At 41.8% G+C, this 26335-nt stretch overlaps 5 protein-coding genes across 9 annotated transcripts; all 5 read right to left on the bottom strand.

Moving 5' to 3' along the window:
* Nucleotides 1-187: 187 nt before the first annotated feature.
* Nucleotides 188-6735, bottom strand: LOC104423156 (acyl-protein thioesterase 1). 2 transcript variants are annotated; one of them, XM_039303509.1, is made up of 11 exons: nucleotides 6597-6735; nucleotides 4300-4478; nucleotides 3508-3600; nucleotides 3134-3248; nucleotides 2236-2272; nucleotides 2073-2142; nucleotides 1871-1975; nucleotides 1352-1502; nucleotides 865-947; nucleotides 665-758; nucleotides 188-575 (listed from the first exon to the last, which is right to left on the bottom strand). In XM_039303509.1, the coding sequence occupies exons 3-11, from the start codon at nucleotides 3536-3538 to the stop codon at nucleotides 491-493; spliced, it is 771 nt and encodes a 256-aa protein (XP_039159443.1). In that variant the 5' UTR covers nucleotides 3539-3600; nucleotides 4300-4478; nucleotides 6597-6735; the 3' UTR covers nucleotides 188-490. The 2 variants fall into 2 exon arrangements, with proteins under 2 accessions (XP_039159443.1, XP_010033922.1); XM_010035620.2 differs by lacking the exons at nucleotides 4300-4478; nucleotides 6597-6735 and adding an exon at nucleotides 4125-4143.
* A 19-nt stretch (nucleotides 6736-6754) lies between these two features.
* Nucleotides 6755-11384, bottom strand: LOC104423154 (cytochrome c oxidase subunit 5b-2, mitochondrial). Of its 2 annotated transcripts, XM_039303510.1 has the most exons (8): nucleotides 11337-11384; nucleotides 11171-11252; nucleotides 9781-10210; nucleotides 9366-9451; nucleotides 9218-9268; nucleotides 8058-8124; nucleotides 7843-7922; nucleotides 6755-7120 (listed from the first exon to the last, which is right to left on the bottom strand). In XM_039303510.1, exons 2-8 carry the CDS (start codon nucleotides 11177-11179, stop codon nucleotides 7058-7060), a joined length of 786 nt encoding a protein of 261 aa, XP_039159444.1. In that variant the 5' UTR covers nucleotides 11180-11252; nucleotides 11337-11384; the 3' UTR covers nucleotides 6755-7057. The 2 variants fall into 2 exon arrangements, with proteins under 2 accessions (XP_039159444.1, XP_039159445.1); XM_039303511.1 differs by lacking the exon at nucleotides 11337-11384 and having other exon boundaries at nucleotides 6755-7151; nucleotides 11171-11246.
* Nucleotides 11152-16319, bottom strand: LOC104423155 ((6-4)DNA photolyase). Its single transcript, XM_010035618.3, is given in 16 exon segments — nucleotides 11152-11704; nucleotides 12287-12382; nucleotides 12475-12528; nucleotides 12531-12561; nucleotides 13020-13133; nucleotides 13217-13288; nucleotides 13423-13509; nucleotides 13663-13746; nucleotides 13846-13944; nucleotides 14099-14185; nucleotides 15008-15079; nucleotides 15156-15335; nucleotides 15471-15551; nucleotides 15683-15754; nucleotides 15891-15968; nucleotides 15970-16319. Coding segments are annotated over 16 exon segments (1626 nt in total). The 5' UTR covers nucleotides 16219-16319; the 3' UTR covers nucleotides 11152-11534.
* Nucleotides 16320-17015: 696 nt separating this feature from the next.
* On the bottom strand, nucleotides 17016-18440 carry LOC104423153. Its single transcript, XM_039303850.1, has 3 exons — nucleotides 18332-18440; nucleotides 17736-18248; nucleotides 17016-17647 (listed from the first exon to the last, which is right to left on the bottom strand). Exons 1-3 carry the CDS (start codon nucleotides 18417-18419, stop codon nucleotides 17115-17117), a joined length of 1134 nt encoding a protein of 377 aa, XP_039159784.1. The 5' UTR covers nucleotides 18420-18440; the 3' UTR covers nucleotides 17016-17114.
* A 2368-nt stretch (nucleotides 18441-20808) lies between these two features.
* Nucleotides 20809-25701, bottom strand: LOC104423152 (boron transporter 4). 3 transcript variants are annotated; one of them, XM_010035615.3, is made up of 14 exons: nucleotides 25527-25701; nucleotides 24705-24813; nucleotides 24475-24557; nucleotides 24034-24226; nucleotides 23751-23889; nucleotides 23464-23629; nucleotides 23196-23362; nucleotides 22863-23036; nucleotides 22671-22766; nucleotides 22469-22585; nucleotides 22004-22323; nucleotides 21586-21865; nucleotides 21373-21510; nucleotides 20809-21242 (listed from the first exon to the last, which is right to left on the bottom strand). In XM_010035615.3, exons 2-14 carry the CDS (start codon nucleotides 24806-24808, stop codon nucleotides 21210-21212), a joined length of 2010 nt encoding a protein of 669 aa, XP_010033917.2. In that variant the 5' UTR covers nucleotides 24809-24813; nucleotides 25527-25701; the 3' UTR covers nucleotides 20809-21209. The 3 variants fall into 3 exon arrangements, with proteins under 3 accessions (XP_010033917.2, XP_010033916.2, XP_018718893.2); XM_010035614.3 differs by having other exon boundaries at nucleotides 24705-24810; XM_018863348.2 differs by lacking the exon at nucleotides 25527-25701 and adding an exon at nucleotides 25109-25385 and having other exon boundaries at nucleotides 24705-24810.
* Between the last annotated feature and the right edge of the window lie 634 nt (nucleotides 25702-26335).

Below are 26335 nucleotides of genomic sequence, written 5' to 3'. Positions count from 1 at the left end.
TTGCAAATGAACTTTGAAGGACCTCTTCAGTTGTTGAACTTTCCAAATTCTCCAGACTTCCATTCCACGCTTGAAGATTAAGACGCGTCTATTGCTAAGCTCTCTCAAAAGAAGAGTAGGTCGCACGGAGTTTATTCACGTGCGTTCCTATGTCGAGAGAGAGAGAGAGAGAGAGAGGGGTGCCACATGAACGATGAAACATAACTCTTATTTCGTAAAGAATTCTAAATTGCAGAAAAAAGTAGATCTCTACTACCCATTACATGCTACATATGTGTAAGCAGCACTCCCAAAACTTTATTAGGATAGGCAACAAGAAAATAGCGAAGGTGAATTGAACTATAGCGTATACCCCCTCATCCACTTTTCCTTGTATCAGCATTCATCCTACTTTTCATTTATTCTCTCCTCTCTTGGTAATATGTTGGTCATCCATTCTTTTTCCACCAATGCCCGTGGAAAACTGAATGCTTCAGTATTGAATCCATTATTAGCCATAACCCTCGAGCCCCAGCCTAGCAGTAAGCCAATGGCAAACGTCGTCCATCTCTTTAGGGACCGTGTAATGACCGAGCCTGCGCATTCATGCATAAACATTCATAAATGTATAAGTCTGATAGTCCAGTGCATATTTTTTCCTAATATAAGGGAATCAGCTCAATACCCGTCGTACGACTTGAATAAAACATATCGGAATCCTGCTGAGCTCAAGTAGCGGGACGACCTCTCTCCAAAGTTAAAATTGACTACATCATCATCTGTGGCAGAATCGAGAATGCCCACCATTTAGAGGGGCCGGAAATCACTAGAATTGAATGACTTGCAAGAGAGACTGAAAGAGCAAGATGTACGAGAAATACTGACTTGTGCCGTGGCAAAGAAACATAGGCAAGGATGAGGCACGCCTTGCAGCATCATTTGATACCTCCATTTTGTTTCTCAAGCTCCTGTGATAGAAAGCAAGAATTAAATTGTCCGAAAGAACATGTTTGGGTTACCCATTCTAACTTAATCAACTTAAGGCTTCCTTTGGACAACATGACTTTAGCAGGGTTCATATTGTTAGTAGTACTATGCTAATATAAAGAGAAAAGTCAGATTTGCTGAAGAAACAACTGAATCAGATTATTTCTCTCCTGAAAAGAAGGTGTTTGGTATGAACTATGCAAAACTCTGGCTACTAGGAACTTTGTGATGTCAATTTGACAACAATAGACGCAGAGTCTCGTAAACCAAAAGAGACCACTTGATGCGAATGCTCCCCAAATTTTTTTTGTCTAACCAGAACTCATGGAGAAAAAGAGTGGACTGACCGTTTACGTGGAAAATATAAAATGCTTTGAATAATTACCTTGAGCCTGGAAGCCAACCACTCAAACCAATAACTGCCCTTAAGTTGATCATGTATGGACTTCCATTTGCGTATTTACCCAGAGCGAAACAGGTTGCCGAGTAAATAGCTGTGGCAGCACCCATACTGAAGCCTCCAACGCCAACTTTCACTGCAAAAACATGACAAGCAGTTGCTAAATCACAGAATGTTATTCAATATGGAATTGTTGATTGATCAGCAACTTTTTACTAGTAAATATGAGAGAAGCACATGGCACATACAATTAAGCATACTATCAGCCAAAAAGACAGTGGTGTTGCAAATGATTGTGACTGCCTTGGTTATATGGACTATCTAAGTGATCTTTCCTATTACAAAAGTTGCGAAAATGTGATGTTCTTATCCCAACTTTCTGCTTAATTGACAACCACTATCTGGAAATTAGTTCCAGAAGGTAGTCCCAGATAGAAAAAGTTAAGAGATTGCAGATATTAAAGTAATGCTTCTTCTACAAAATTTTCTTCTGGTCTTAATTACCATCAGCTGGTTCTGTCGACAAAAGATTGGCAATATGCGCTGCTGAAGCATCTAAGCCTTCCCAGTCATCTGGACTATCTTCTGAAATCTCTCGAACATCAAACCCTGGGAACATGCATCAAAACATATTTTAGATTACAACATGGATGAATTGATTGTATTGGAAAAAAAGAGAAAGATAGGAATAGATTAATCATCTTACATGCAGTACATGGAAACCCGCCTAATAAAGCCACGGGGCGGGTGGGAGCAGTTGGACAGATCCATTTTACCTGGTTGAGGAAAATTTCCTTAGATGTATAAGCCTCCTGATATCAAACTAATTCTTATTTCAAGCAGCAGAGATTAAGGAGGAGCACACTTACATTAGGAAGAGAGAGGGATTCCAAGTGCTGGGACAAGCTGAGCCAGCCAAAGAAAGCAGATTTAGAGTTTACTTCATTTAGAAATTTTCATGCAGATGAAGGACATGGAAGTATGCATAGCCTTAGGACCAGCACAGTGGGAAAGTTTCATCTCAAGAACTTGAGAATCTACAATAGCTGCCACAGAAAAGTTCCCAATCTGGACAATCTCATCTGTCGTGATCATTTAAATAGCTATAAGATAGCGAAATTATCTCTATAAAATCATCTGAGACTGAGCATCCATAAAAGTCTCTCCCAGATCATTGTATTTGTTTTAAGTTAGGAATATTCTTATACAAAATTAGCGAGCAGTTGTTCAGCTGCAGTGAAACCCAGTGGATTAGTGGTCCCTCTTCGCTAAAAACTACTACAAACACTCTCATTCAGCCTAAGCTGTAGCCTTAGCTTAGCTTCAGATAAGACAAGATGAGAACATACTTACACCTATATATGTCTATGATAAATTGGAATAAGCACAAGTTAGAATCTTCAAAACAAAGTTGCTTCGTCTGGACCACAATATCCCATGAATTGTTGAACATACCAGGACATTGATATTCTTTAATAAGTTATTTTTCTTTCTCGAGCATGAAAATAAAAAAATGACCTTGTACAAAGTACAGCATGGCTTTTTTTGGAAAAAACTAGGGAACAGACTCTTAACAATCTTGGAAATGGAACCGGGCATAAACAAGAGAAATGAATGTCTTAGACTAGAATGTGTGTCTTCTCTCCGCTGCCATAATGAATAGCATAATGAAGAGTGAAGAAGAAAGGGCTTCTTCCTCATCAAAAGTTTCTTTTTTCTTTTCACACAACTGAAAAATTAAATCAGAGTGATGATGGGCAAGACTACCTCGAGCCATTATCACCAAGGCCATGCAGCCAAACAATAGTGGCCTGGTGTTTCCCTCTTGGCCGCACCACATGTGTTCGCCCGAACTCAAATGTTCTTCGGGCCGTTCTACCACCTGAAAGTAGTTGCAAAAACAAGGTCATTATAAGGGGCAACAATGCAAAAAAGAGGCATGCTTCTGCTTAGGACTGAAAAGATAACTCTCTCTCGTGACAATGCTGCCTTGCTATGCTGGCGAAAGTGGAAAGCAGTATCAACATGCTTCTTATGCTATGCACTAAAAATGAAAGAAAATCTAGCTCCTGTCCTCATGCTTCCTTAAGAATGACAGAACATGAAAGATGAAGCATTAGTCTGACTAAAGATGAACAAACCAGAGCTCGATGACTGCTGCTGATAGCTCATTCCCCTAGCTCTAGAAAGCACACGGAAATAGTACTCGAGAGGCGACGGCTGGGATTGAGGAGCTGCAATGAGGAAACAAAGGGTGACTGTATGTATTTATAACCAAATGAACCGAAGGCGACGTGGGAAAGGAATAGAACATTATGAATATGCATCACTAAGAATGTGTAGCGACCGCACCAGCTCACATTGCTCAAAAGAAAACGCCTAGAAACTCACAAGAGAGAGAGAGAGAAAGAGAGAGAGGTATCCATTGAAAAAGATGGGCAAAGACAACAAAAAGTTAAAAGGAAGACATTTAAAAAAAAGCAAGATATCTTTCTGGGGCACAGAGAATCAAAGCAGGGCAAAGCACCATCGTCCACACTTAACGCCAGCCAGCTTACCGATTTACAATGTTAGGAGAGGAATAAATGCTTTGCAAGCAGTGGCAGAGGGAAAAACAAACACAAAAAGCGAGCCCCACAGCTAGTGAGGAATATTTCTGAATGCAAGAAGGAATAACCCAAATTGGTAAAAAGAAAATAAAAATATCTCTTTTCAACAGTCATTTTAAGTTTATAGATTTCCGGTGACTGATGGATACCCATTAGTCGGAAAGTGAAGTTCCTTCCTCCAAAATTACATTCTTCAGCGCCCAAAATGGCAAAAAGGGGTGGAAAATGGAGACTTTGAGAGAGAGAGAGAGAGAGAGAGAGAAAGAGAGACATCATATGTTACATCGTAGCTTTGAAGCTTCTAGTCATTCATGAATTACCAACCTGTTGGGAAAATAGACAGAAGACATTGGACCTGAACTTTTCCCTCTCCTTCCCCTCTCCCGTTCCTTGCTTCTTCTTCTTCTTCTTCTTACTGTGCTTTTTCTGGGTTATTGCCATAAGTGGAGTCTTGATCTTGGTTTTGCATTCACACTGAACTGAGCTCGCGACAAATTCCCAGACTGCACAAGACACAATGTGCCAATTGTCTCCTGGCAAAATGATGACTATATCTAATTTTCTACTTAATTTAACTGATCTGCTATACTTTTTGTCTCTTGTGCGGCATAGAACTCTTACATCAACTGGTCCACCTCGCCCATAATGTTTGGAAGAGGCAATTTGCCATTAATCAAGTGTGGCTCAATGGTCAAATTTCAGATCTAAAAATGGTCGCTCCCATGCTAACAAGGTTTTCCAAACTAAAAATGCCTCTATCTTCCCTCATTCTTTTTTCGCCTTTTTCTCTCTTGATCAGAAAATCCGTTTTACCTCCATGCAATTCAGTTAATTGACAATTATCTATGAATCCGATTTATGAAATAAAATCATCGGATGGTCAGTCCATTTATCTCGTAGCCTAGGGGCATTTGATTTTGATGTTATTGTTGTAAAAGCGTGCTGCAGTCTAAACTACTTTCGATTGGAAGGTGAACGAATCAAACGTACTCCTTACAGCCACTTGCGGTAGCCACTTGTAACCGCAAGAGTACATGGGAATGCCTGCGCAATGTCGCGGAATTTTTCGCATTTTTAATAATAATTCATGCCGTAAGGCGACATCGCGTATCCATCGAACCTCGCCAAGAACGCCAACACTTTCCTCTTCCGGCCCTTTTTGGTTAACAAAATTGACTTCCGTTCACGAGCAAATGAGAATAACTTTAGCAGATGAGTCAAGAAAAAAGAATAAACTACCCTTGTTTCTTAATTTAACTCGCGGTATCACATCGCCCTCTTAAGCAATAAAAATTGCGGACAGGATGACAAGCTTATGCTCCGGAATGACGTAATTCGTTAGGGAAGTGTGAATGTGGACAATATTAGCAACACCGTCGAAAAGATGCAAAGGGGGAATTTATCCCCTCTCCTTCATGTGCAAGAAGTCAAAAAGGGCAATCCTTTTCGTTCGTCAACTCCTTTTTTAAATCCCACGTTCCTTAGGTAAGAATCTGTAAAATTTTCTTTCCCCAAAAGAACGTTTTCGGCACAAAGTTTCGGATTAATTAAAGATTAGACAACATATGCTGTTGGCACTAGACTCCAATGTGCTACATTAATGGATCCGCATTAACATAAGTAGGCAAATAGGAAATGTTTGCCATCTTTTTATTCAAAGAAAAGGATGTGAGTATGGAACTGGAATCTGATTACTAGGCACCCATTAGCACGTTCTAACTCCAGAATTGGCAGGCACCAATGTAAGGAACTGAATGGGAAACTCTTGTTTAGAGACTTGTATCTAGGAAATTTACACTTGCAATTTCCGAAAGAGTCCCCACATCTGCTCACCTTATGGCATAATGACGGCTCAGTTTTCGTCGCTTAAGTAAGAGTCATATCTTCAGCTTCAGGAGAGACTTTGGAAAAGAGTAAGACCTAGCATTCTCTTAATTAGCCACTGAGGCATATCGACAATATATACCCCAAACCCAAAACAGACGTATGACCCAGCCAAGCATTGCTTTACTTATTGCTTCGGAAAATGCATTAAAAGACTTAAGGTTCCACTGGTTGATAGCAAAGAAAGGACTCTTCGAGATTGCACGTAACATGCACAACGATATTGACAATTTAATCCAAATGCAAGTGTGAGGCATTTTACAGAATTTCGACAGATTTATTGTGTATCAACAAAACTCCATGCATTTCTTCTTTATAGGAAGGAAAGCTGATTTTGTTCTCCTAATGATATGCAAGATTTTGACAGGACACTTTGAATCTATTCCCTTTTGATTCTTGTCACGTTGATGCACATTTTGGTGAGCCAAGATTATGAACGGACGGACTGCTCAACATCCTTTACGAGAATATATCTAATCATCCCCCATTTCCCTCACCTACTCGCCCCCACCACTCTGTCGCATAAGAAAGCGACGCACACGGTGGGTGCTTTTCTTTTGATTCAAGAAATGACACTAGTTTGTTCTCAAAAAGCTTGTGAGCTGATGAAGGAAACCAACTTTAAACCACCAAAAGAAACTCTGCAGACGAGACAGTAGAATAAAGGCAAGTAACTTTGAGAAGGGCCTCTTCTAATTGAAATGGTTAATAGATAATTTAGCATGACAAATCCACACCTGGCATGCCTGCGCTCCATCGCAAGTTCTTTGCATCTGTTCCACATCCAGTTCTTCCCGGTCGTATTTGTTGTTTAACTCTTGGAATTTGGTGAAGCGGGTATCTAACAGGTGTCAACTCCAAGAGAGCATAAATATGCACAACAAGATTAAACAAATAACAAATGTTCCCTGATTCCCTTAAGGATACTGATGAATTTTCACAAAAGAATCGATATGCATTGATGGATTATTGCAATGCTTTTGAGGGAATAAAAGAAAATCTAATAAGATTCGCATTTCTAACAGCGACCCCCTCATGTCTTGAATACCATGAAAAAGAAAAAACTGACCAAAATGTTGCCAAGCAACAGCCACAAAAAAACCGGATCAATTAGAAACCGACATAACAGAGAGCTCCCAATTCTTACTCTGCAGCGTGTATGGAAAAGCTTTATTCCACTAGGAAACCGAAAGATGAATCAGTGATGGTCCTCATCATCACCATGCCCATCCGGAGGTCCTCCAGGGCCCACAACCTCCAGCTGTAAATCAAAATGGTAACATAAGAAAGTTCTGCAATTGAAATACCCTTTTAGTTATACAAGTCCAGTTTGAAGAAGTCCCCACTAAGAATAAGAATAGGACAAAATAAGAAAATTGAAGAGCTCCCACTGGACGCTCAAATGTACATATGAACTGCAACACTGATCCAATGATATACATATACTTGAACAAGGTATAGAGTTGAAAAATCAAATTAATTGATGTCTTTGCCAATTCTCCATTGATTCTGCTAAAGAAAGAATATAATCATGCAAACTTCCTCCTAAAGTTACTTCAAATCACACTTCAAAAAAATATATTTCATCCACAGAAAATTTTGCTGAATAAGGCACATGTCATACATTTAAACTGAGTAACCCATATTATACAAAGGAAGACAATCAAGTCCAAAAAAATCTAAAATGAAGAATGTGATCAATCCATTTCCAGGGTAGAAGTAGTTAACATCGAAAAAGAATTTGTCATCCACTCAACAATCTAAAAGACAGAAGCCTATGCGTGGCTCTTAGCAAGGAGTCCTTTCAAAACATATACAACATATATATTTGCAATCATAGTTCCTTGAGGACTCATGCTACCTGTATGCACACATCATTTTAGTATATTAGGATCAGGATTTCAAATTATGCACTCAGTCTTCTCCAGTCATTATAAGATAGAGCCAACGTAAAGGAAAATACTGAATCTGCTCCCCACTTACAACAAAATACTGTGAGCACACTGGGCATTCGTGCGGCTTGCCTTTCTCCAGCCAAAACCACACAACGTCATGCTCGTCCTCTGCAAGCAAAAGAGAAAATTGTATGAGAATATAACCTGCCAGAACTTCAGCTAAAAGTGCCCATGCATGAGTGTGAGTGTCTCGTGGCTGAATGGGAGTGAACGGAAAACGGTAATGAAAGCAAAAGGACTTGCCATCTTCACCACCAGGGCATCCAACTATTCTCTTGTCATAATAGGACTTAATGACAGCTGGAGCTTCCTGCATACATACAAAAGGCACACTCAATTATAACAAAATAAAGTAAGTGATGCATTTAGAAAGTTCACAGTTCTTTGCCTATCAAACAATACAAAAAGTACACTCCACAACCCTAAATAGCAAAAATGAAAGGATTGGACAGAGATTCACATTGTCTCTGCTGATAAACAACTTCAAACGTTACAATTTCCACAAACAATTTCATATTGTGTAAGCCAAATAAACTCAGAGGCAAACTAACTCACTCTAGATACCTGTAGTAATTAAGGAACCAGTTTCTCCAGGAAATCCAGGCTCCTACCTTAACTTGTTAATCATTGGTAAACAGGTTTGGTTGGTCGTCAACCTTTGACTCACAAATGAACAATCAGCCATCAAGCGACATGCCTCTACAACTTTGTAACTCCCAGTACTGAGTTGCATTTTCTGTTTACTGACTGATATCATGACAATGCATGTAAAGCCTCCAAATTACACTGTCACAATGCATAATTGACCAAAAATTCTATACTGGCCCAACCAAAATTATTGGTCAATGTAGCTTTACTGGTCCTATTGAGTCAATGATTTCATTTTGTGATAGGCACTTAGCAAATAGGAAAAAAAAAAGGTCAATTGTATTTATCACTTTATTTCACTGGATTGACAAAATTGAATGCAAAGTGACAGCATGAGTTCACAGCAAGCACTCTTTCAGAAACAGAAAAGACAAAACATCCACACCATTTGAACATATACCGATTAACTAATCCAACATTGTCAGCAAAACCAAAAGACTCTCCCATTCAAACATTTAGAAGTGCCTATAACTGCAGTTTTCCAACTCAAATGTCTCGACAATATGGAAAGGAACTCATCAGTGCGAAGATCCATACATAAACATCAAACGCAAGACATCACTGTAGTGCATCAAACGAACAATGATTAGATAATAAGTAAAATACAACTATCAAAAGCAGCATGAGACCAATAATGCATTCCAAGTGTAAACAGATCAGTCTATAGACACAAACTATCACATCTCATAGTGAGAACACATGTCAAAGAGATAAAATGGACATCTCGGATTCACAATCTACTCTATGAGACTAACCTTTGTGCCGAAAGGACCGACAGGATAGTTTATCTCAAGAAGATTTCTGCCCTGCACGAAGAAATAGTTTTAGGAAAACAAACATCAATGCTTTACCAAAGCCATAAAGCTAGAGAATAGATTGATAAAAGAAAGAAAGAAACACCACCTCAAGCTCAGCCTCAATCTCCTCCCGCTCGTGTCCAGTAGCAATCGGCATCACATCTTCAACCTTCTTCTTCACAGCATTTTGCGCTAAACAACCAAATGAATCCACATAAATTCCACATGCCTCCGCCTAACAAAGACGTCGACACCTCTTCCCCCTCGTCTTTTTCTTTCATTTTGCTCGGGAACCTCTTCCCGCACTCATGCTACAATCTACATTATCAAACCACTACCAGAGAAACAAACTAATCCAAACGTGCACACGCATTGTTCCCGACGTTCCTTCCCAATCGATCATCAGCATCTACCGGTACGCGCGTAAAAGGAAAGCCAAAATCGACATCGACATCTACAATGCAACCGGCCTAAGCGCACTCATCAGCGACGATCGCGGCACGGAGGATAAGAGCACCTACCTGGAGCGACGCCGAAGCGGCGAACGAAGACGGAAGCGGAAGCAGCAGGAAGAACCAGCGATCGGCCGGCGGCGGAGGCGGACAGGGCGGACCGGCCGGAAGTCGATGCGGCGGCGGCGGCGGCGGAGGATAGGGATGGGAGATGCGAAGAGACGAGCCTCCTCCACATGCTTGCCGATTCGGCAGACGGATCTGAGCAGACGGAGAATTCGGAGAGTCCGCTTCGGCGCTGCGTTGGTGGACTTTCGTCGCAGATTTTGGAGAGTGGCGACCTGAAACGAGGGAGCTCCTCTGCACTGCGTTTTGGACCTGACTTCGCGGCTTTCCACGTCAGCTCCGGCCCACCTGGGATCCGCCGTCCGACCCGAACCGGAGTTTTTGCCCGGGAATGTTTTCGGAATCGGACTAGCCTTACACCTGTCAAACAGGTCTGCTGGGTCGGGTTTGGGTCGCATTAGAGAAAGCCCGATCCAAATTTACTCATTTAATCCGTTTTAACTAAAGTAAAAACACAAAGTGAGCAAGGACAAGTCTAAATGAAGACAAGACAAGAGAGAGTGACAATCAAAAGCACTCATATTATTTTGGGTCATATCATTCTAAATTTATTCATGACCCATTTAATTAGCCAATCAAATATGCATTGAGAAATGAATTTATAATTCATTTTCACATGTCTATCATTCAATTAGTCCTAATCTCGAAATGCAAATGAACTAGTTTGGAGAATCATGTATAAAGTTTGCTTGAGTCACAAGGCTTTTCCGAATGTTTTACTTTATATGGTCACTTTAGTAGATCTCTTTGTGACACATTATTGTGAATAAAGATATACCCATTGACCTTTGCTAAATAAAAGGATAAATGTCACATGATTAAAAAAATAAAAAGGGAGGAAATTTTCCATTAAAATAAGTAATCTGAAATATATGGAATGAGAAAATAAATCTTTAAGAAATTATTTAAAACTCTATATATACTTAAATAGATAGAAGCAGATGAGGAAAGAAAAGAAATTATTCATACTCTAAATACGAATCCACCGGATGTCTTGGATGGTCCGATAGCTTTTTACCCCCACCAACTCAGTGACACGTAGGTCAAGATTCCGAGGAATGGAGTATTCATATTTTATGTTTCTGTGCGATTTATATTAATTTATGTGCTCGAAATATTCCATGTAGTGATTCAAGAAATGTTTCAGAGTTCATATCCACTTTAAATAAATCTCAATCTAAACTCTAGTAGAAAACTTAATAGGTGTGAATAATTGTTTTGATACAATTTTCTGCATTCTTTTCTCTTGAAAAAAATTCACGTGGATTTCAACATTTAGAATATTATAACAATTATAATCTTGGAAAATGCAGATATCATGAACGTGAATTACCACTTCCATTCTCTGATTCCAAGAGGTCCGCCGAAATAGGACACCTCGAAGCTCATCTCTATGGTCATCCAATGTATTTCACCTAGAAAATGAAAGATCCTACCGCTGCTGAGAATTATTGCATGAAACTACTTCTGCTTGGTCGCCATATTTACGAGTGGCTTACCGAATCAAAGGGCTCAACAGTCATCAACCGAGTCGGATGCTATTCCAGTTACAATCAAAAGTAGTCTAGTTGATCTGTGTGACTATAACTTCCGCGCCCTTCAGCATAAACTTAGAAGCATGACGAAAGCTATCCACAGTAGATTTGTCAGTCTTGCCAGTAGGAAAAATCACGCTGATTTTGAAACCAGCCACTGTGTTATCGCCTTTGCTTTGTATGTCTCAGCTCCTTTTCTTGATCTTCTTCCAGCTTTCTCCTCAGGCTCTTCAGATCTTCATCACTCACCGTGCCATTCAGTCTTTGGTTTACGGCATATGCTTCAGCCAACTTCCGTCTGCACTCTTTGCTGGCCATATCATGAGAGACCACTGAAAACAGAAGAAGTGAGAGCAGAAATTGCAGCCGCCTATGGCGTTCTCTCGATATTACTTCGACAACTATTGACTTTGAGCCAATCAAGCAGAGCAATAAGAAGATAGTTGCAGACTGCAATTCATATCACATCGCTTTTTATTGTGATGAAACTTGTACTATGAAGCAAAAGCTTTCTTCTATCCAAGTATATTTCTTTCTAAACTTAGGACCTAATATTCACAAGGACTAAATCCAACTATTCCCCCACCCACTCTCCAATTATGTAAAGAAATAAAGTTGTCTTATCTCAAGCCTCCCGCCCGGCTCAACATCCTAAATCGCAAAATCTAGTGTTTATGCATGAGTTGGTTGCTGGATCAACACCAACTGAATAACACACTCTTAATCTTTGGTCAAAACTCGAGGACAGAAGCACATCCCAATTATTTCTATGTAAATCATGTTTTACATGGTTAAGCATTGCCCTCTGACCAAATGATCTATGAATGATTTCAAATATATGCATGCACACCATCACATACTTTAGGAATCATCAAAAATCTCTATTAGAGTAAAATAGAATTCAGATAACAAACCTGGATTTGGATAATCTCTTCCAATGACGCACTTTGCTTTAGTTTGAATGCTCAAGGGAGCTTTCCATGGTTCATAAATATACTCCTTTGGCATATCTGATTATTGTCATCCAGTCATATGTTTGCAATGAGAAACTAGCCCTCAACCATGAAAAAGTGACAGAGATGGTCCTAATGTAAAAACATACCCTTCAATACAGGTAAAAAATGGCGTATGTAGTTGCCATTGGGGTCATATTTTTTCCAAAGGTTATTGGAGAATATATGCGATTATACTGCACAGGATAAATAATGAGTAGAAGAACGTCAGAAACTCAAATAAATGTATGTCTAGTTGAAAAGAATTATTCTGAAACAGCACATCCAGATTTGCACAAAGATGCTGCTGCTCCAAGAATAAAAGCCTCTGATAAGTGCAATGGTCCAGCCCAAATTAAACTGACTCAATATGAACTTTGTAGACTGCCAGACATTTAGGAAATGTAAATTGACAAGTCCCAATCATAGGTTACTTGGAGCAAACACTAACATAGAATGAAAAAGCATGTGGCGTGTCCCAGAAAAACCAGCATGGATAAAGCAGTGGACAAGCATGTGATGATGCTGAGAATCTTATCCAAAGAATACAGGATGCAGAGGTGAAAGCAAGTCATTTCCCTTGCCCACATGGAAATGTTAGAACTAAGAACTAAACTGTCTCCTGATTGCAAAGGAACTAAGAGATGGTATGTACCTGGTAAAAGAATGAAGAACATGACAACCACAGCCAGTTTCCGTTGTTGACTGCCCAGTCAGAGTCAATGAGTAGTCTCTCAAAAACATCCCGTCCTTTTTCCCAGTGAACAAACTGCATGCAGATGCTGTTTATATAAAGAAAATAAATTGGAAGCTCTCATATACACAAATGCCGACAGAATAAATGTCATATACCAGATCTCCACGTGTTAAGAAACATGCTACGCAATGACGAGCTAGGTGGTGCATCCAACCCCACTTGTGGAGCTGCAACAGCAACAAAGATTAGATTATAAAGGGCAAGACGAGAACATTAGCAAAAAGCATTTGTGGTTTAATTATTGGATAACCAGTGAAAAAAATAGGTTGCCCAACAATTGAGTAACTTTTCCCCGTCTAACCTGTACCATAATTGCATCAATCCAAGGGTATCCTGTCCTAGCTTCCCTCCAAGCAGCAAGCAGTTGCTCGTCATCGCTCCAAGGTATCTGTACGGCCAAAGGGTAAGTAAATACAAAATGGTACTTCTGGAGAATATCTCCGCAGCACACTTCTAGTGTCTAACAAGGATTCAAATAGCTCTAGGGATAGAAGAGGTCTCTATTGATATCAGTTTACCATAAGCCAATAGTTCTAATCACCTGCTTACAAATCCTGTTACCCTTCATCTTATCAAAATTAGGAGTACCAAAAGCTGCTGTGTAGAAGAAATCCCGCCACAACAGCTTCAAAATGGAAAAAAAAAAAAATGATTAGAGACAATTATTTGGAAGTTTTTAAAGATGGAACAAGAACACAAAAGATGATAGTCCTTAGAAACTGACCTGGCCCAGAAGAGAAACAGGAGGTGAAGTATGCTTCTTGACATCCTTATAAATGTCTTGTATGCATTGGTAGAAGTATCTGGATGAGAGACAACCAAACTGCCCCAAAATTTAGAATAGAATGGGTATAGCATACAACGGAAGGAAACTAATGTATCGAGAGACCGATGGAATTTGATTTGATGGAAGCGAAACAACTTGGGACATAGAATAAATAAAACAATATGTCGAAGGACTGTCTGTTTGAACTCACTTTCAAGTAGGGTGATAAAACTGTTGTGGCTGGCTTGTAAAAAGCAGAAGGATCACCCTTTGGTTTCTCGAAATCTGCTACCCAAGCCTGCATTACCACAAGAGGGAGAATGCTCGAGGCAATAGAGAGAATTGACATTTTACAAGAAGTTCCCAACAGCAACAAGAATGATGCAATAATCGCATTAAGATTTACCTTTCATTCAGTGAATTCAGAGGGAAAGAAACATAGACAGAGAATACTAGCGTCATCCTAATTAAGCAGACTAAAAGACAGAATAATACTTCCCACAGACAATTGGCATTACCTAATCAAAATTTAGATTCATAGGTTCCTATCTTGGCTTACAGCATCTCATCAATCAGAGATACTGGATTGTTTTACATCAGTTGCAATAGCACTATCAGGCTAACAACCAAACTCCATATACAATATCAGCAGCAAAAATTGAAGGCGGAGTTATGTCCCCCATTAGGTGAGCATATAAACTTCCAAATGAAGGAACATTAGCTAATATTAAACCTACGATTCAGCAAAGCACCAAAGATCCCAGGATTATTGATTAAAGTGACATTTGATGAAATGTAAATTCCATAGTACAGGTTGACAGCAATTTAGATTCAGCACCTTATGGAACCTACTTGTTAGCAACCGCTTCTTAGCCATCAAGTATACGAATTTAACAATAGCTTGAGTGTTGAATTGTTCTAAACTAGTTGGGGACATAATTAACTATTATGGAACCACAAAAGTACCATCACACCGTCCAATGTTTTGCTCCTTAACAAGACATTTACTCTAGCTACTTGAACAGAAATTGTACTTTGCAAATGGATAATAGAAACAAAACAAGTGAAAGCACATTAGAATGGGCTAAGTTTTTCAATTAGCTTCTGTAAAGTACCATACCTTGTTACTGAGTGCCTCTTTCATTCTCGTCAATGCTGCAGTTTCTCCACCTCGGAAAGGGGCCCCTTCATCCTGCAAAAACATGCTTCTTGAATCTTGATGACAGTCTTAGGATAATGAAAAATCGCAGGCCCTCATAGCTTCTAACCTGCTCAGTCTCATTGTAACCAAGTTCAATCAATGTAGGAACTTCAAAAATCTCACATCTTCCAACATCCCCAACTGGAGGGACAGAAGCAAGCGTGGTCGAAAGTGGCGACGCTGCCCATGAGGGTTTTCCAGCAAGCTTCAGAAACGACTGGTAACTCAAAGGCGGTTTTCCTCCATTCTGTCAAGTCATCCCCACAAGTAACAAAATTAAACCAGCACAAAGACTGCCACATTCTAGCGGACAGCACATGACAAATCGGGTAGACAAGCTCAAAACATCGACTGCTCACTAGACACCTAAACACGGACTTACTCTCGCTATGATGTCTGCAGGATCATACAACGTATGGCTCACAGGAGAGAACGTCTCGATGCCGGCGGCCGATGCAAAGTCCTGTCCTCACAGTCAAGACAATCTCCCATTAGACAAAACAAGCATAGAAAGCAACTCCATCTCAGTATTCACTAGAAAGAAATCCAAAAACGGAACGGACCACCATAAAAGCATCAAACAATATTTCTAACCTTAACTCTCTTATCCAGAGCTTGGTAATACGGTTCCGTGTCGTGCTCGAAGCAGAGTCTGCCGACATTCCACTGCAACAGCCAGATTCCATCTAATGATCAAATAACTAACGACGAATTCACAAGCCATGCGCATGCACGTGACCTCGAACACCAAGCGGAGCACCGCGCGTGTAAAAGTCTCTCGAAGTTACTCTTAACGGCTCACCTCTTCCAGGCACCGGATCAGCACCTCGCCGGGCTCCCCCTTCAGCACCAGCAGCCTCGAGCCGAGCCTCCGGAGGCCTCGAGTCCAGGTCGGCCAGGCTCTCGAGCAGGAACCGGATCCGGTTCACGCCGGCCCGGGACGAGCCGGGGGAGGGGGCGGCCCGGTCCGGCTCCATGTAGCGCGGGTCGATCACGAAGACCGGGTAGAGGGCCCCGCACGCCCGCGCGGCCGCGTGCTGGAGCGCGGGGTTGTCGTGGATCCGGAGGCCTTTCCGGAACCACATCAGCGACGACGACGACGACGACGATGCCGATGCCGGAGACGCCATTGTCGGGGACGAGCTCGGAGCTTCGGGAAGTTGGAATGGGCCTGGTGGCGGTTCGCGCCTTCTCGTTGGGGAGTCGAACTTTCGAACGTGACGATGCTAACGTGCGCTCGGGTGGGGTCAAATGAGATGATCGATGGATGGATGGCTTACGTGCCGACGTGGGCGCTGGAGGACCAGGTCGAGGAGGGCTAGCGCTGTGCGCTTTCGGCGTACGTTAGGGGCATCGGGTGGTGAAGGTTCGCGGGATTGGTCCATAAGGCGCCACGTTGACACGTTGAAATTGCGGCAGGGATACAACGATACATTAACTTATGAATTTTGACTCCAATCCCCTGTACTTTTAATTTATTTAATATGATTTTAAAATTTAATTCAACATATAATATCATTTTTAAATTTTTAATTTATTTAGTACAGTTCATGAATTTTTAATAAATTTTCAAACTAGTCCATGCATTAATGTCATCCTTTCATTTATTCAAAGTTCAAAAATACAATCGAATATTTTCTTATTGTTTAGAGACCAATTTGAATAAATAGTAAAAATTCAGTAATTACATTGTACAAATTAAAATTCAAGAAACATATTATATATTGATTAAAATTTAAGAATCATATTGAATAAATTAAAAGTCCATAATTGATTAAAGTTTAAGAATTATTTGTGTGATTTTCCTAATGCAGTATCAAGATACGCACACATGTGAGTTTAATTAATCAATTTATTTTTATTAAGAGCAATGTTTGGGACTTGTAAAATTCATGTGAATAAAATTGAACAGCTGAAATTAGACGAGAATAAATTATTTAGTCATGACCTTTCTCCAGGATATTACATATATAGAGACTGAAATAAGACTAAGGTATAATTAGCCAATGCCAAACCATGTGCCGCGCTACAGCTTAGAGCGACGCACGCTGATCAACTTCACATCATCGATGACCGGCCCGCACAGCGACCCCGAGTGATCGCTCGTCATGGTGTAGTAGGTGCTGAAACAGGTCACCCGCGACCGCGCCGCCGTCGCCACGAACCGCAGCTCCCCCTGCACCGACCCGCCCTTCCCCTTCGACTCGTAGGGGACCTTGACGCTGTCCTTCCCGGCGTACGCCTCCACCTGCATCGGCCCCTCGCACGAGTCCCCGGCGTCGCCCACGGCGAACGTGAGGACGTAGGTCTTGCCAGGGATGGTGAGGACGACCTGGGACACGGCGCTCTCCTTCCCGGCAACGAGCTCCACCGCCCGCCTGCCCTCCGGCACGGCGAAGTGGTCGGAGTCGATGTACTTCACGGCCTTGAGGGACTCGATGATCCAGCCGGGCAGCGGGCTGTGGTCGTCCTCGACGTGGGGCGGCACCAGGACTCCCCAGGACGAGTTCGGGAAGATGTAGGGGCCTTCTTCGAAATCACCATTCTTCACCAAGTTATCTGCAGGAAAGTTGCAGGATGAAATTCCATGATGAGGACCATCTTTCTGCTATAGAAATTTGGAGAGAGGGGGAGAGAGATTACATACATCTGGTGCGCTTAGGAAGATTCAAGGCCTTCAAAGCAACTGAGTCGATCAAGGGGCCGCAGGCCGGATCCTCGTCGACGCCCGGGTTGTGGAACGAGATGTCGACCTTGGCGTCCTCGGCCTGGAAGCTCCATGCATACGAGTCCCACCCGTTGCTGCTGTACACCGTCTGCACCGGCAGGATCCCCCAGTCGTAGGCCTCCAAGTTCGGCGACACCGACACGTTCAGCTTCTCATTCTGCGCGCAGGTGCGACTCATGGTGAACGTGACCGAGTAGTACGAGCCCTTGACCAGGTTCACTCTCTGCTTGATCACGGCCTCATTCCCGAGCCGAACCGCGAAGCCCCCGTCGGGCACGACCAGCACCATGTCCCCCTGCTTCTGCCCCGACTTTATGTACTCCACGTAGCCTGAGATCTCCCAGCTGGGTACGGCCGTTCGATCCGTCACCACCGTGCCTTTCATCTGCCAGGGCTTCGGCCCAGATCCGAAGTTGCCATTGGGTAACAATCCTGAGATAGTCACCTGGCTTGAGCTACATCTTCACCTTAAACACGACACGGTACGAAAACAAAAGGATCATTCGAGAGCTTACCATCGCTCAAGGCCGTGGCTTTGTAGCAGATGGAGCTCACCAGCAGCAGCACCGCCAGCATCGCCATTCGAGAGCTTACCGTCATCATCGATCTTCGCAACTCACAGGGATATACTAATGCTGCAGCTGCTTCCATGATCTCGGGCTTTTATATGATTTTCGGCAGTGTAGGATCGAACCACGTTACTAAATAAAAAAACAATTTTTTGAAAATTTGATCGGAAGTGATACGTGAAAATCTCATCAACCCACAATTTTTGGGGGACATTGTATAAAAAATGTATTATGGTTTGTCCCTTACATGGCAGTGTCTTCTCAAGAGGGTGCTGGCCAGGCCAGATGATCCGATTTGCATATTATTCTTTTCGTGCTGTTGTCCTGGGATTCATTAATCTATCTTCTTCCCTTCATTTCCAGATCAAAATGGTCATAATGTGTAGTTTCTTAAGCGATGGTTCGATCGACATGGGTGTCTTAACAGCACCACATCCACATTTTAAAATGCAGAAATTCCTCGGACAGATAAAAGTATGCATTTCCACCTGCGTGCGATTGAAGCATGGTAGCGCGCATTTTGCGGCTGATTGAGGGACAATCAATCAATAACGTTGAATTCTTCGAGAGATTGTTTCTGGGGGAGGTCAAAGACATGCTATTGATTGCCACATGCACATTGCAACAGCATATTCAAGCTTTGGTTTAGCTTGCAGCTTGCACTCTGTCATTTGAAAGAGAACTGCACAAATCTTTTAATCATTTTCGTTTCGGTTGTTCTCTGGCAACCATGTGGTTAGCAAGGCTCTAACCTTGAGATTGTGTTACGCAGATGACACGTGCATTAGAGAGTTCCATTAATCCAAGAAGAAAACATAGACTGGTGCAATATTCAGTGATCATTTTTTTATAAGAATTGCCGATCAATGGGTAAGAAAAAGGTATAAATCTGGTTATCTTTTTCTCGGGAGTGGGGCAATATAAAATCACCAATTCAGCAGCAGAACCAGCCCTAGTGAGTTCCTTCTCCTGCTCGGCTTGGTCCGCAATATTAAACAATTGAGACAGTCAATGCAGTGACCTGCACTGACTAGAAAAAAGGAGCGATAACAGCTGAATGATGCAAAATTCAGCAGCATGCCTAGAGCAGGATGCTGTAACATGGGTGCATGTGTTTGGTCCAACAAGTTGCACTCAGACAAATAGTTTCATAAGCCCAGAGAAACTCCACCAAGCATACCTGCGTTTAGTGTCGTACGGGAATCAGATATGGGGGCATAGCATAGTTAACTCCACCAGGTGCACCTCTGGCTCAATCACAGTGGGTGAACATGTTTGAGGATATTTCTTCGTTGTGTGTAAATTAAGAAGTTGGCATATAGGCCCTGCATAGTAATGTTCTTTTTTCTTGTTTATGAACAAAAATTTTATTTTTTTGTTCCCGGAACAAAAAAAGAACAGAAACGCGTTTGTTTGCATTTTTATTCAAAATCTGTTTTTTGTTCCCGGAACAAAATTGGAACGGAAATGAGAAACAAAAAAAGTTGTTTTTTTGTTCTAAAAACACTTTTGAATAACATTTTTTCTCTCTTCTCTTTTCTTCTTCTTTTTTTCTTTGGCCGGTTGCCGGCCTCGGCCATGGCCGGCGACCGGCCGTCAAGGGCCGGCGTCGCCATCGAGGGTCGGCAACCTCGTCGGAGCGTTGCTGGCCCCGGCGAGGCTGAGCATCGCCGGCCCCCGGCGAGGCCGCCGCCAAAAGAAGAAAAAAGAAAGGAAAAATAAAAATAAAATAAAAATTAAAAGAAACAAAAAAAAGAATATAAATTTACCAAACGTGTTTCTATTCATTTTTATTCCAGAACAAGTTTACTAAACGCATCTTTTCTTTCGGTCAAAATTATTTCCCAAAATAGAAATAGTTTTTCTATTTCTATTCCCTAACAATTTTGAACAGAAACGTTATCAAACGCGCCCATAGTCACATCAAAACTGACACATTCAGTCATGGTTCAATCCAGATTGAGTTGACCCCTCATTAGGCAAATGTCTGTGTGGAGCTTAGACAGTGTCTAAATAGAGTTTGCAAACTATGATGAGTTTCCCGACTAGGATACTTATGCCAGTGCATTCACGAGAAGCATGCAATTGAAGATAGCACTCCTTGATCATGAATTTTCCCCAAGCGTTACTGCTTCATGATGGTTGTGGAGTCTTGTGATACGCTAGGGGGCAAGTTCCATATTAGGGAATGAGAGAGATTTGCCGCGCTACTTACCTGTAGAAATATCATCAACCAGAATAACTCCTTTCGAACGGCAAAGACACGGCCTGTGTGACTTCGAGCTAAGTCGTACTGTTTGTTTTTCATATTCAGTAGATGACTGGGCAGCCCTCAGGTCGAATCTTGGACGTCAACTAAGATAGACAAGAGTTTTCTGGAGTTTCACAGGCCTAGTAGCTTCAATGTAACAAGTCCCAATCCATGAACGATGATACCGAAGATTATCATTAAAGTTAAGATTCCTTGATTTACTACACATGTAGACAGATGGAGAAATTCCATTGAGACCACACGTATACTAATTCATTCGTACAGAAAATGTATCGATCACTTATCATATTTCACGTCAATGATAGCTTCCTCGAATGCTATGAACTGTACAGGACTTATACTCCATCATCATAATACTTTGCCTGCCAAGCTGTCGAAGGGCACATACGGAGTAGTAAGGTTTGTCTCTCTGACCATCCAGAACAATCTTGTCCTCCACTCCCTCCTAGGTAGAATGTTTCTGACAGGAATAGTCTAGAGTCAATCCGCGACGACATTCTTTACCTCTCTACCTTCTTAAGGTAAGCTAGTCATCTCTTCTACCATGAAATCTCACTCTAGGGATATAGTGTCCTCTGGATGCACCTGCAAAGCATAAACAAATTAGGAGACTTCTTAAACTCTGCCCCTCTCCTTTGACAAGCAGACGAGTCCTGATTTAATCAGCTGTAACTAGTAGAGGTTAAACGTAAGAAGAACAGGAGTGTTTTCTTACATGACCATGTCGATCTTCGGTGAAGCTCACGGTCCTAACCTTCAGCTCTCCTCTGTTGGTTGTCAGCTCATCAAAAATCTCAGCATCCGTTCTCTCATCCTCATCTTCCACGCTCACGAAATGTGGTATTTCCCTCTCCTAATATAATAACAAGTGAGATCTCATATGGACAAGGAGCTAATTTATAAGAACTAATGACAAAACTTAGCATACTTGGAGAGAGAGGCTGCGAGAAAGTCGTGGGGTACGAGTGACTTCTTCATACTCTGCCGCGTCTAGTTCTCGCAGATGATGTGGATTGATGAACTTGGGCAAGACATGTTGCCTTATGCTTATGAGAAGAAAGAATGGCAAAGGGAATAGAACTCCGGCAATTGGGATTTTTGTCACTCCGAAACACAGCAACAGATACACAAACTGAAATATGGTGAATGCAGCTATATATTTGGAAGGCACGGACTCCACATAAGAAGTATGAACCCCTTCCAGGACCCTGCCAACGGACATAATCATAGTAACAAAAATCAGCCGATCCTCAGTCAAGGAAGAGAAATTTCATGCTAATGGCTACTTGAGACATTTCATCAACTTGACTGCCTAAACACTGTAATATATATTTATGGTGATTTACCTGTAGCGGCGGCTGGGAGTGATGAAGAGGAATAGCATTCTTTCCCAAAACTGATTTCCAGGAAGACTATCGATGGCCATGTATGCGAAATAACCCCAAAGTACTGATGTGGGTATGAGCTTAATTATTGGCATGGCGCATACCGAGGCTGCCACTAGGACCGACTGTAGTAAATTGCTAAGTCTTTGCTCATTCACACGGACCGGCAAGTAGGCGTCAATTTGCTTCTCAGGATCAAATGAAGCCTTTTCTTCATTGCCTATACTGCTTTGAATGACTGCTTCCTTCAAGTCTTCTAGCTCCTTCACCACTGAAGAAGTCTATAATGCACAAAACAATTCAAAGGGCTTAAATTAGTGTGTAAATTTCTATACTGTGGAGTATTCCCCTGTGTGACAGCTTAATTTACTGATGATTTTTGGGTGCCAGCCATGAGATTATGTTCGTGTTAACCAAAAGACTTACCACTGGACTGCTTTCCGTTTTGAAGAAAGCATCTTGCATCTTCCCATATATTTCGGAGTTGCTAGCTTTCCGCCTGATGCTCTCCTTTGCACTCTCGATCATCTTCCTTCTAATATGCTGCGAGTGAAAATTTTGGGTCCAATCTACATGAGCTGACACCACTTCCTGAAAGTAATATGAACTGAAAACACAATCCACCAACCTGTCTTTTGAGGACAGCAAGGCTTTTAGTGTGCATAGGGGACTGAGGGAGGACTCCGTTGGATGGAGGCAACCCAATCAATCCACAAAGCAAAGTCTGGAAGAACCGAAAATAATAGGAGCAATTAACTTTTCGGTGTAACATACTCAAAAACGTGTTTTAAGATATGACATGTGGATAATGTATTTGTACCAGGAAACCTAGAAGAAAAATGTCATGATGGTAGGCCGATGAATTCTTCAGGTTGAACTCCTTCTGCTGCGCTAATTGCGAAGCTACACTATGGTCAAAGAAGTACAGACCGGCAATCATCACTGCAGGGATGAAGGCGGCAAACACGTATGCTGGTGAGACCCTTCCCATGTCCTAAATGAAGTTCAGGAATGAGGCACATTGAAATTAGGGAAAGACTGCAAGAGTTGAGATCTTGTTACAGCACAAAATTACATATAATCTGCTAAAGACACATTCTAATGAATATTGAAATCTGAAGAAGGAAAGGATGGCTGTACGTTGCTAGAATACCTTGATGACAGTCCAGTGATGTAAGGATGCCGATTCCCATGGTAGTGGGCTAAAGAGTCTTCTTGGCACCCCTGATGGGAGTTTCTTTGGTATACTGAAAGACAGTGCTGTCCAAAGTAAAACCATCAGAGGGACCCCATAATCAGCAGTGAAGTTTCTGAGCCATCCTATGGAACAGAAGGACCTGTGTCAGATATTGAAAAAAATTAAGTTGCGAAGAAAGTTGCTAGACACATTGGTGGACGATGGGGTGGTTGCAATTGCAAACCTGTGCCGTACAACCAAGATCTTGCCTTCCTGCTCTTTAAAGCAGTGTAAAGAAGGCCAAAGGTGAAAATGATCCCCAGAAGCCCATTTGTGTAGAGCCACTGAAACTGGTACTTCAGCAGGTTCTGATCTTCAGCTTTCGGGATTCTAAACTCACTCACCGCTCCCTGCAATTCACAAATTTGTCTTATATATGACAACGGAATTGCTAACAGCCATGAAAAGATCTCCAATTTAGTGATTCTATCTTTGCAGAGCATCTTTGTTCTTATTCCTGCGTTAAGTTACCTTGATAGCCTCTTGAATGAACAAAATAGTGATGAGCATGCCAAAAAGCTCTCCTGCAACTCTTGTGAACCTGTTGATTATGTTGCCAGCATTGAAGATTGCTAGGAGAAACAGCAACAGAGCAGTCCAAACGCATACCCTGCACAATATTTTCAGTAGCTTTGTCATTTGACAAGATTGAGAATCCATGCCAACAACAAAAGAAGGGGGGAAAAATTCCTGAAGGCATGAAAAACTTATGGCCTAATAAAATAATCTGCAGGCTTGATATCTATCAGCGTACCATCCAGCCCAAGCTAAGTACAATTCTGACCCTAAACCTTCCCTTCCTTTGGCAAAATTGTACAGATAAGTGTACATGATAACTGTTGGCTCAGCAACTCCAAGTATCAAAAGCGGTTGCCCACCAAATATCGAGTGGATGATCCCACATATAGCAGTAGAAGCTAATGTTTCTACAGTGCTCAAGCTTCCCTCTGGAAAGGAAACGAAAAACAAAAGAGCCATGATTTACAAAGACTGCATCAAGTAGAGCCAAAAAGGTGTCAAAAAGAAGTCTAAATGCCGTTTCATTCTTTTCAGCATGGAAGTAAAAAAATGATTTAATTACAAGAAGAACAGGGGGAATGTTGAAAGTGAAAAAAGATATGAAATACGCGGAAATATTCACAAGAAAAACAGGGGAAACGCTGAAAAAGAAAGCTATCGAGTATCAACAACTGACCTGTCTCTCTACTCAATTGCTCACCAAAGGCGATGACAGGAAGAGCAGACGCAAAGAAAATATATGCGGTCGGGGCCAATATGCTGCAGCCAGTCAAGAATGAATCTAGTTTAGCACATAGAGTTTTTTTTTTTTTCTTTTTTTAAATTGGTTAAAGAAAAAAGAACAAGTAGCCTGCATAACAAGTGATGAAAAATAAAAGGTTGAAAAACAATGCAAAAGTGGAGTACCTAATTCCAGAACGCAGGCCATTGACCCAGTCTTGCTTGTAACACAATGCTCTTCCTCTAAGATCTTCCCTGATGCCTTTAAATGGAGATTTGATGTTCTCCATCTCTGCTGAAACAAAGAGAATCACCGAAAATACAGAAAACCGATGATGATGAGGACAATGGAGGATTGAAGAAAGTTGAAGGAGAACATCAAAACCAATCAATCCGGATTCCACTGGGACGAACCGAGGGAAAAGAAAACAAAAAACGGGTACTTATTTCTACAAGAATATTAAAGAGAACCACCACAACCACTGACACTTCTACGACTCCAACAAGATTTGATCCGTCACCCCATGCAGAAACTCGCGCTTGAAGAATCTGATAAAGAAAACGTCTCTCTAGGATACAAATGACTGCACCTGGTTCCACTAGAAAAAACAAATCGTTCATGCCATCTTTCACGTTTTCTAGACGCTGTAGACGAGACAAAAGACGGCCGATGGATGGAGAGACTGGTGTGTGAATTTTCTTGGCCTCTTTTTTCTCCAAGTTTGAACATAAACAACAGAAATTTTTTCGTTTTTGGCTCCCAGCAGCTTCTTTTCTTGCATTAGAATTACGCTAGAGTTTTCTCAAAAGAAGGGTTCAAAATCAAGAACTCTTTCGCGACGTAAGCTCGGAACGACAGAGCGGCTTCGACCACACAAGCCTGCTTCCGAGACACGAGCTAAGAGGGTGGAAAACACGAGAAAGAAAGAAAGAAAGAAAGAGACGGGTCGGTCTTGCATGGAGCGCACACCAAAACTATGGCGCGCGCACCAAAACGATAGCACGTACCTTCTGGACGGCGGCGTCGCGATAAGCCGGAGAGCTCGGCGGCGGCGGGGGGCGGCGGCGGCGGCGGGAGAAGACGGAGGTCAAAGCACTTCGTTTGGCCCTTGGGGAAGGAGAGCGGAGGCGGGCGGCGCGGGTTGGTCGTGCGCCTCGGTTGGCGGCATGCAGCGGAGGGAATAGGAACCCACGTTTGACTTCTCACTTCACGCCCCCGGCTTAAATAAAATAGTAAAACACCCAAGAAGGTCCGAGGCGTGGGGGGCCCACCGTCACAGCTGGCAGCTCCCTATTTGGTAGTATTTCGACCTTATACTCTCAATATTAAAAAAAAAAAAAAAAAAAAAAACGCTCTTTCGGATTCCAGTTTGATTTTTTCGACCTTATATTCTTTTTTCTCGTTTCGATTATACTTTGGAAATAAAATAAAATAAAATAAATATGGCATTAAAATTTCGGAATATAGTAAACTGCAATTGATGCAACTTGCTCTAATTACCCTTTTGTTTGGAATTTTAATTTGGGCCGTTGGGCCACTCAATTTCACACCCACTTTCCTTCCTTTTTCGGTATTCATAACGGAGCAATAGCCCTCGAAATTGTAGTTTTGGACGATATTGACGAAAAAATTCTATTGACTTTTGATGAAAAGCTCAGTACCTAACTCCTGCTAGTGGCCCTGATCACGCAAGCCACTCAATTCTCATGTCTCGACCATCCAAAGTAGGTCAAAGAGTACCCTAAGTCAAAATCCATGGCAACTCGTCACGCTGCCTTTTGTACAAGAGAATATCGATATAGATGCATCGCACAAT

This window comes from Eucalyptus grandis, chromosome 10 (assembly GCF_016545825.1).
Source record: "Eucalyptus grandis isolate ANBG69807.140 chromosome 10, ASM1654582v1, whole genome shotgun sequence".
NCBI classification, from domain to species: domain Eukaryota; kingdom Viridiplantae; phylum Streptophyta; class Magnoliopsida; order Myrtales; family Myrtaceae; genus Eucalyptus; species Eucalyptus grandis.
Note: the sequence above shows the minus strand (reverse complement) of the source record. Positions and strands in the feature narration are given on the sequence as shown.